Consider the following 10,501-nt stretch of genomic DNA (forward strand, 5'->3'; position numbering starts at 1 on the left):
AAGTGCTTGAGAGAATCCCTGGAGATCATAAAGAACTTAGATGACCTAGATAATATGAACAAAGATGGTAGCTTGGAGTTGACCCTTAGGGGAAAACTATGATATAGGATTTTCAATGAGTATAAGAAAAAATAGGAGCTTTTCATGAGAGGTATGTGCAAGCATTTTATTTTATCTTTCTTTGTCAAATTGGCGTACAAGAATAGTAAATTCAATTGTGTTTGAATAGTAAATTCAATTATGTTTTTTCCAAGTTTTTATAGGTTTTCTCTAACCTAAAAGTTTATTTCTTAAAAAATTCTGAAACGTGTTCAATGTTTCGGTATTATCAGATATGTCCTTACGGCCAAACGACACACACAATACAAATGCATTGTGTGCTAGTTGCAACATCCAAGCCATTTTTACTCCCAATGGTAATTACTCGACCAGCTTGTTTAACTCAGCTGAATGAAAATGAAGAACCTGTAATACAGCCGTGGACGGTTGATCCAGAAACAATTGCCAAGGCATTTGGTGAGGTATGTTGATGGCTATGTTGAGGTGTTATTTTTTCAAACAAAAATTGGTGATATGGTAACATTATTCTTTTGTAATTTATGAAGTATTTTTAATTTGCATAACGTTTTTAGAATATGTGAGATATTTTTTAACTCATGCCAATTCACTTGCGGAAGCTAATTTTGTTGTTCTTTTATGCCAGTGCGGTGTTTCTCTATCGATAATTTCCCCGCGAAATCTTCAAGTATTTTTATCGTTATATGATTGGGTAAGAGCTTGCAAATATTAGTCTCCGTTGTGGTTGTCATTAAATGCTTTATTCATGTATATAAAATTTTCAATATCTATATTATATATTTTTCTTTTATATGTTTCGATTAATTCAGGTAATTTGTTTAGTGAGAGAAAAACAATGAAAATAAATTAAAATATTTTCAGAAAAGCTTTTTATTCAATGAATTTAACAATGAAATATGTTAATATTTGGCCGTGAGTCTCTTCATTTTCTTTTTCCTCCTTGATATATTTCTTGCTACCAATCCCTGATTTTGTTTTATCCATGGAAACCATAAACTAAACTCATAGTCAGTGCAAGAATACATAATTCCTTGTCTTTACATGTGTCTCCACTTTTGTTAGGAGACTTTCCAATCTTTGTGTTAAGATACTTGCCAATGTAACCACTTCTTCCACAAAACTAAAGATTTAATTGAAAGATTGAAAAAAAATATAAGGCTTACTTTGGACAGCATGCATATAAAAATAGTGCATAGAGATGTTAAGAAATATGTACTAGTTTTCTTTTGCTAGAAAGTTTGCTAAAGAAAGTTATATTCCTATGTAACAATATTAAGATCTTCATATTATTATATATATTGATTACATAGAATAATCACATAATTATAGTAATAAATATGGTTGATATATATAGTAAGAAGTAATTTAATATATAAATCTAATATTAAATTTCAAAAATACTTTCTTATTAAAAGTATTTAAATTATAATTAAAAATCAAAATCATTTTTACAAAAATGTATGGATTAATACTAGATAAAAACATATAGAATAATAAAATAAAGAAATATAAAATAATAACTATAAATGTGATAATGGTGAAACTGGTGACCTTAAAAGAGCAATTGTAAATATGGCTAACAGAGGGGCTCAAATAAAGTAAACTGCAATTAATCAGTGTATAAATTAACCTAAACCAAACTACATTGATGAAGAACGTGAAATTAATGTGCAAAGAGAGTCGCAAGAAGAGAAACCTAGATTTGGATTTTTCTTTGAGTATTTGTAAGAACAAGTACACTCTATATAATAAAAAGGCCTATTCAGAGAATATAATAAGCAACAATGGAGGTGTGAGAAGAGAGACTAAGTTCACTTAGAGGTGGGAACATAGAAACCTGGAATAATGGGTAAGTAGCTAGTTTGGTAATATAATATCACTGATTAACAAAGAAATAATGATAGTAAGTTGTATGATAGGTTTTGACATGATAAATGAAAATCAAGATTGTTTACATGTTGGCCACACAATTTGATCACAATCTTCACATATTGCTTAGCATTAGTGTCTTGTCCAAGCCTACCAAATGATAACAATACATGAAATCAAAACAAATTATATAATAAAGAAAATAAATTGAATTACTAATCTCCAATTTTATTAATTTCTGTATAACCTTGTGCACCATGTTGTAATCATAATTTCATCTTAATCATCCCATATAAACTCTTCACCACATTATCTCTATTCAAAAATATATTAAAATATTTTAGAAACAAACAAAATTGAAAATAAACAATACAACCATTGTAACTATAGAAACAAACACTAATCCATTAAAAATATTTTTGGTAAAAGCTCTTTATAAGTTTTTCCATTTATACGAAAAGATGATCTTTATCTATACCAAAAGGTGATCTTTGCGTCATTCAAATCTACCTCTCCTCTACATCGCTAATGTCTCTAAATCATCCTCATTTATGTATAAGTAGGCCTCTTGATCACCACCCATCACTCATACACGGTGTCGATCTCGTCCAGACAAATGACATCCCCATTCGAGATCTCTCAAATTATTTCACTAATGCCAAGTTATTTTAGTAAATGAAAACCATATCACTAAACCATCTATATTATAACTTGTAAAAATGGAACGCACAATTTTAATATTAAAATATTTATTCACATGAATCCATGAAATGTTGCAAATTTCTATAAAAGTGAGGCTTTTAAATGCTGTGAGATAGAACCCTATTCGAACCTCCAATTTTATTTCCTCCAACATGTCGAGATTTTCGAAGAAATTATCATGTTTTGTACCATAGACAAAACATGAATCTCGGAGATTCATGTTTTGTCTGTATATTAGTATTTATTTGAAAACATAAAATAATTATGTATTTTTGTTTGCATTTCACCGATCTTTTGTGAGTCAACGATTTTGGATCCAATGATTCAAACATTTTATAGCAAACGTAAACATAAAATCGGGGCCATCTAAAGAATTGTTTGGTTAATAATAGCAATGAGCTTCTCTTCCAAAGGGTACATGCTTTTCTAATATTTACATAACGAATTTCTAATATTTACCGCTCTGAGAATTATTATATGTGCACCTATTCTGCGTTCTTATCTCGCAACCTTCCATTGGAAATGCTTTACGAGCTCCCCCACATATTTGGATTATATTTGGACTATCCTCCATTGAACATCTGTGTAGATCAATATAATTTCTTTCTAAATACTTTTCTTCCCAATCTTTTGCAGGCCAATGCAGAAGAAAACAATGCAAAATATTCGGGAAACTCGGCACACTTGGTTCTGATTTCAAAAAAGTTTAAGGATGCTTGTTCCATTCGAAGATCCTCTGGAACAACTTCCTCGAGTATAAGCCCAACATCAGTTTCTGTTCAATTACCGGCTGCAACATCTTCAGTTTCTGTTCAACCACCGGCTGAAACGCCTTCAGTTTCTGGTCAACAAACGCCTGCAATATCTGAATCAGCAACTACGCAATCAGTTTCTGTTCAACAACCGACAGCAATGCAATCAGTTTCTGTCCAATCACTGGATGCAACGAATTCAGTTTCTGTCCAACCACCTGGTGCAAATGTGATACCCTCATCATACCAAACAGGTAAACATTTCACTTTTATTTATTATACATTTTAACGTTAATAATTGATAAGCATAATATAGTCGACAGTCAATTTCATCCATATCGTGATATACTTCTGTGAATACAGTAATTTATTTGAATATGGTAGTAGGACAACTTGCAGCTTTTAAAAAGTAGTCAAATCGTTAAGTTGGATATTGAATATTTATGTGTAGTTGAAACAATTTAGCATGAAATCGTTATCCGTAAGTAGTGTAAGCTGAAGCATTCAAATTCCTAGAAAATGTAATCTCTTTTACTTGGTTTGGAATGGATTTGAGGTAAGTTTAAGATAGAGTATCCTGAGTTATTGAATATAATCTTAACCTTTATCACCAAAGTCATTTATTCTTTTTATTCATTTGATATTAATAGTTGACACTAATTTAATTTAATTAAGTAATGCAAATAACTTTTACATTTTATTGGAGTAAGTCATTTTTTAATAAAGGTCAATTACATTAATAATTAAAGTAATTGTAAAGGTTAAGGGTTAATTATGTGACTTTTACATGCCTAGGAACTTAAGCCTATGTGAAAGTATCCGCCCAAACTACTCTCATCAAGACACCCTCTTAACCAGAAAGGTACTTCCTAAAGAGCTTCTTAAAGGTATTTCTTCAAGGCTTCTTGAAGGTACTTCCTCTTGAAACTTATTGTCCCTCTAATCTTGACACAAAGCCCTATGCATCCTCCTTTACAAGTGGTTTCCTCCAAGGTTGTCCAAGTATACTTTCTCTTGGATGATGTTTCTCATTAGTGCTATGTAGTTTAGGAACTTCCTTAAAAGTATGCACTCCTTGAATGTGCTCCTATGAATATACATATGCTCATGAACATCCCTCAATGTCTACTCAAACCAGCTAGAGCCTCATTGTACCTCAATTGATCAATAATAAAATAAATATGCATAGAAAACCGTTGGAGAAAGGATTCACATTGAGAGGAGGGTGGAACTAGGATAAGAAGGGAATTCCACAATATGTCAAAATGAATATGTTGCCATTAACAACTTGGAAATATGAGAGGGAAATATAAAGGGCTCCTCTACTGGTATATTAGAGAAATTGAGCATGGAGAGAGAGGACCATAGTTTGCATATGGCATAGAGTGATCCATGAGAGCCCAGAAAAAGCTTTGATACATAGCTAGTGTCAAACACTTGCTACCATGCTTATAAACAAGTGCATGGAGCAATTATTACAAGTATTGACCGTTACTCTTTCATATATTTGTGATTTAGTTTAATTTTACATTTGGCATAGCCATTACCATAACCAACCAACTATTATTTATGTGAATGCACATGATCATATTTCCTACCCAAACTATTGCTCTAATCCAACCAACTAGTATTTAAGTGAATGCTCATGATCATATTTCCTACTCGCTCAAACTATTGCTCTCATCACTAATCAGAAGCTACATTTAATTTGCCACATCACTCTACAAAGTGTAATAATATGGAAATGTGCCATGGTTGTACCCTCTTTCAACTCTTTAAATGTGATGTTAGTTAAACTCCAAATCCCTTCCTATACTAGTATTAATTCATTGACTAACCAATCCATTTAACTTGCAAGAGGAATCAATTCCAATGTATAATTCTTTACTACCCGAAAGTGTGAGAGATACTTAGGATTTAAGGAACATTTATACCAATTTCTTATCATCATTCTTCACATACTCATGCAAAGACATTTCTTAAAACATGATAGCTTTTGTAAATATTTTGACAATTCATAGTAAGGGATGTGTAGTAATTATGAGATAAAGCTATCTTTTATTCTTGACATCCTTAGCTAAGTTGAGTCTTATGATTTCTTGCTTATTCTCCTTCATGTTGAGTTTGCAAAGAAAAAAATAATATTATGTTCTGAAATTTCTTCCTAGAGGAGATAGATCATTGAAAAAATGTGGAAATAGAGAAATTTCATGGGAGGTTTTGATGATAAAAAGATCTTATAATTACTGTTATATTGCCAATAACTAAAAGAGTGTAGGATCCATTTTTGTTGAGAAGGGTAAAGCTCTTTAGAGAAATCAACAATTATTCCTCATTGTTAATACTAACCAACCCACATAAGTATTCCACATCTTTTTTTCCTTTAATCCCTCTTTCACCAACCATCCTTTATAACTATATAACATATTTAAATATAGTTGAATATATTAGATGATATTAAGGGATATTAGTTTTCCTAAACAAATTTAGACATATACTTAACAACCTAAATTTTATTAAGAAAGTATAAAAATATGAACTGTAATAACAAAAACATATCATGTAAATATTCATTGTATTCATTGAATATGAATATTCATTATGTTTATTTTATGCATATTTATTAACATAGTTATATAAATTAAATAATTAGTACTATGTCTGATATATTTCTATATTTCTAGGTAATGAAATCATGGTCGAACATCAGCCGATGTCAAATGCAGCAACTCCTGCGGAATCTATGGATACGGTACGAGATCTTCTCCTGCATCGTTCCTGTCTGCCTAAGTATTGGGTTATCGTTTAATGTCTTTTCTCATAATATATTAATATATGTTTTTTGGATTATTGACTTGTCAGGAGGGTATTACGATGTCGATGGAATCGGCCCCTTTATTTTCAAGTATGACTCCTGCTTCACTTTCAAGCACGACTCATGCTTTCACTTTCACATTCTCTACGCCTTCCCGTCAATCCAGTGGAGATAAAAAGGGAAATGTTTCCTCATCTTCCGGTCAGTCAACTCGAGGTGAAAAGGAAGATGTTTCCTCAGCTTCTGGTAAGTCCACTCGAGGCAAAAGAGCAGGCACACTAGGCCATCAGACACCAGGCTCAGCTAGATCTAGCGGATTTCGTACCCCTGCAGTACCCACCGCTCGCACTGTGTTGGCATCTCGACAGTCAGGATTGACATCTTCTGCTACCTCTGTTAGCTCGGTGGGAGCTGGGCAGATAACTCCAAATCTGGCGCAAAACACATTTGGCGGTGGGCTATTAGGGTCGTCTGTTAACACAGGTTTTACTGGTAAGAATGTAGTTGGTGGCCTGGGCCAACAAGCTCCTGTGGTAGGCCGTGAAGGAGTTACAGCAGGATCACAAATCGGGCAATGTCAAATTGGGAGGAGCCAAGATTTTTTGGCCGACATAAGAGTTGTTGGACCAAGCTCTCTTGGTTCACCAGTCCTTGGTGCAGATGACAGTGCTGGAGGTAATATTCAGTTGCCATCAACTACCACAGTGGCTGAGCAGCCAGGAGCAACTGCAGCAGATATGCACAAAGTGTGGGAGGTACTACACTCTGCTAACTTGACATTCCTTTGATTTTGGTTGTTGAGATACTTCACATGTACAGTATCAATAGGAAGCAAAAAGTTACCATAATTACAGAATGTATAAGGTTTATACTTAGCCAATTTTTTTCAAGTACTGGAACTTAATATTAGGTGTTTCTTGAATAGGTAATTTACCTAGTAAAAAGTGTGGCTATATTTGTTCTGCACAGGTTGATATTGCTATGGATGTAATAACCAATTTGTTCTGCACATGTTCATATTGCTATTGATGTAATAATCCAACAAATATTCTAGTAATATAAAATAGAATTGACCAGTTCCTGGCCTCCAACGGACCATCCCTAAATCGTCTATTCACAAATATACTGTCATCTATGGGCACCGCTCTTATTTCTTTGCTTCCCTCACCTCTATAGACCAGAGACAGTGCGTTGGCCCGGGTTATCAGGGACACTATATTACTGTGCTAGCATCGTAAGGATAATGAAAGCTCAAGACTGATAGCGTATGATCTGCCAAGAAGGCTGGTAAAGAGAATATTAAAGTCAAAATAGTGTTGTCGTTAAGCATGGGACGATATATTTGTTGAATCTAAGTATGTTTGTTGAAGAGTGTTTTATTTTGGATTTTGTTATATGTTCGTGTGAAATGTAGTGTCATATTTTGCATAATCACTTCTCAAATAAATAACACAAAAATAATTTGTTTTACCAAAAATAATTTGTTTTACACAAAGACAACAAAATTTTAGAAATGCTGAATTTCATATCTAGAAGTATGTGAATTTTTCGAAATAGCATTTTATGATTGGGATATCATATCTTTTGTGTAGGGTCTCCTGCGTATTCGAGATCGTCATATGCCTGACAGCCATATTTCTATATGCAGACTTCAGGTGAGTGAACTCTGACCATTGTAAAAGTGATTTATTCGTTGAAGATATATAGAATTATTACATAGTGCTTGTATTTAGGTGAATGTAATTAATGAGTCGTAATAAAGATTTCAGTTAACTGTATGCTATCATTAGTTAATCCTAATAAAATAATTTTTAATTGTATATTTTTAATATTTTTTTACATTAAATTTTATTAATTTTAAAAATAAGAAATTATATTAAAAAATTATTATAAGTTATATTGATTTCTTAAAAGGGAGGTCTAATCATTGGAAATCAAAAAAGTTAATAGAACTAAATTCAAACAAATTTAATTAGTATATTAGAATATCTGGCTATATACATAATCAGTTACAAAAATAAATCCATAAACATGATCCATCACATGGTCTAGGAAGCTGTTCAAAGCTTGCTACTGGAATAGGGAGCTGTTGGGTTTGGTTGTTAGAGGGTTTTTGAGATGTTGTTTAAACTTCATCAATATCAGATTTATTATTTCTAAACCTCAATTATAATGTTTTAGGAGTCTATAAATACAGTCCAACAATTGTAATAAGTCTCTCTTAAATTCATGATTGTCCAATAATGTGTGTCTCAAAAAAAACTTCAACTACCAATATAGATATATTGTCTATATATTAATTAACTTTAAATAATGTGTGTCCCTTGACAAAGATCCATATTGTCTACTCTACCATCATTTCTGAATATAAGAGAAAAATTCTTTAAAAAGAGTCTTCCCCTTTAGATTGGGTCAATTCTTCTTGCAAATACACAAGAATCTACTCCCCTCTATCCATCTTATTTAGTTTTTCCCAAATTTCATTAATATTTTTTTAAAGATTTTCTGATATTTCATTAATATTTTTTTAAATAATTTCAATCTTTATTTAACCGTTTTATAGAACGAACTCAGAAATTTGCAGTTTTACTTTTAGTAAACATCATCCTTCGTAATTGTGTATCTGTTTCGTCCATATGTTTGTGTACCAATTTTACTTTATATATTATGACTCCAGGAATTGAAGATGCTGACACTTTGTATTTTTTTTCCAGGCTTTCTGCAGAGAAGCTTCATCTGAAAAGTGAGTATTGTTTCTTCTTCCATGGTTCATCTCAATATCTTGGCTTCTTGTATATATTTCACAGAAATAGATTTTTGCCACATCCTGATTGGGAATGGATGCGAGCGCATTATTTCCTTCAAAGAAAATCTTCGAGTGTGCACATTATGGGGGTGCATAAAGAGTGATTATGTTAACCAGTTTCAGAAACCAAAATGTTTCTACGATGAGAAATTATTATACTAGAAAATGAAGAACTTTTGTAATAGATTGGCCCCCAGCTATATTTAATCTTCTAGGTAGTGTATTTACACAACAACGTATAAGTAAAGTGGCCAAAATGTCATGATTATTTACGTTTCAGAGTTGAAATATTTTGGCAGATCTATTTTATCCCTATTAATGTCATACTTTGTACCCTAGACTTATGATATGTAGCTCATCAATACCACCACATCCTAATGATGCAAAACTTTTCTTGTACAGTATTGCTGCGGATTGGCCACCTGCAATGGATATAGTAAAGCTTGTTCCTGAGGAAAAAGTGGAAAGCGAGTATGGTTTTAAATACTTTCTTAATATTTGCATTCTATTAAAAATTCTTATTTTTTATTTCTATTTGCGCTTAACCTACTTCATGATTTCAGAATGTACGAAGGAAAAGCAGTGTTCCTATCATTCAGAGCGCTTAATTATCATGAAGCGCTAAGGAGGCTCGCTGAGCGTAAAGTTGTAAGTATAGCAGAGATGCCCGTCCTGATTACCTTTTGTTTAAGCACAAATAGATAGAAGTCATGGTGCCTTTTCCTCTTTCCTTTTTCAATAACTTATCTTTTATAATCATTTTGAGGAATGGAAATAACATATATAAATAAAGTAAATAAGGATTATACTAGGTATTTGACAGAATGGGGAAATAACACATGTTTTTATCATATTAAATGTGAATGCAGAATTCTCTGTTTTTTTCCCTGAATTAGATGACAAGTTCCGAATTTAAAGAAAATTGTAGTTTACTATAAATATTGGTCATAATTAACTAATAGTGTGCTTCATGAAAACATTTTAAAAGCTGTCATTGAGTATCTAGCAATAGGTTTAGAGAATAGATCTTATTACACCTAATAAAAATGAGTTGAAGACTCTTTATTGTAATTAGTTTTAATAAGTACAAACATAGATAAACAAATGTTGTTTTAGGATAGACAAATTATATTTTGTTGGAGTAATTGTTACACTCACCTCATTGGGAAGAGATCATGTGGACTAATGACCTCACTAGGATGCATCTAGAACTTGGGATTAATTTCCCACTTAAGGTAATGCTAAGGGTTTACAAATTTAATAATTCTTGCAGGTTTTTTGTGTAATAAGAAACCTCAACATAACAAAAACATTTAAGCAACCAAGCTAATATCTAAACCATACACCAACCTACGAAGCTAGCTAGTTCTTGCATGTTTTTGGTGTAGTAAAAAACCTCAACATATTGGAGGAAAATATTTGATCATCCAAGATATTATCTAAACCATACACCAACCTAGCAATCTAACTAGTTTGAGA

General features: G+C 32.1%; 1 protein-coding gene across 1 annotated transcript; it reads left to right on the forward strand.

The window, feature by feature from the left end:
* Positions 1–413: 413 nt before the first annotated feature.
* LOC149237596 (mediator of RNA polymerase II transcription subunit 25-like) lies at positions 414–9,727 on the forward strand. The gene is made up of 9 exons (XM_089369329.1): positions 414–521; positions 704–769; positions 3,286–3,655; positions 6,086–6,153; positions 6,264–6,971; positions 7,809–7,871; positions 8,931–8,959; positions 9,425–9,493; positions 9,586–9,727. Exons 1-9 carry the CDS (start codon positions 414–416, stop codon positions 9,725–9,727), a joined length of 1,623 nt encoding a protein of 540 aa, XP_089225455.1.
* Positions 9,728–10,501: the final 774 nt, after the last annotated feature.

The sequence above is a fragment of the Pinus tabuliformis genome, chromosome 8 (genome assembly GCF_031772625.1).
Source record: "Pinus tabuliformis cultivar Carrire ecotype Pingquan chromosome 8, CPIR1, whole genome shotgun sequence".
Classification (NCBI taxonomy): Eukaryota; Viridiplantae; Streptophyta; class Pinopsida; order Pinales; family Pinaceae; genus Pinus; species Pinus tabuliformis.

Coding starts and splice junctions, on each gene's coding strand:
- LOC149237596 (XM_089369329.1), top strand. CDS start 414: ATGGTAATTACTCGACCAGCTTGTTTAACTCAGCTGAATGAAAATGAA. Junction 7,872..8,930: donor TTTCTATATGCAGACTTCAG/GTGAGTGAACTC, acceptor TTTTTTTTCCAG/GCTTTCTGCAGAGAAGCTTC. Junction 9,494..9,585: donor GAGGAAAAAGTGGAAAGCGA/GTATGGTTTTAA, acceptor TCATGATTTCAG/AATGTACGAAGGAAAAGCAG.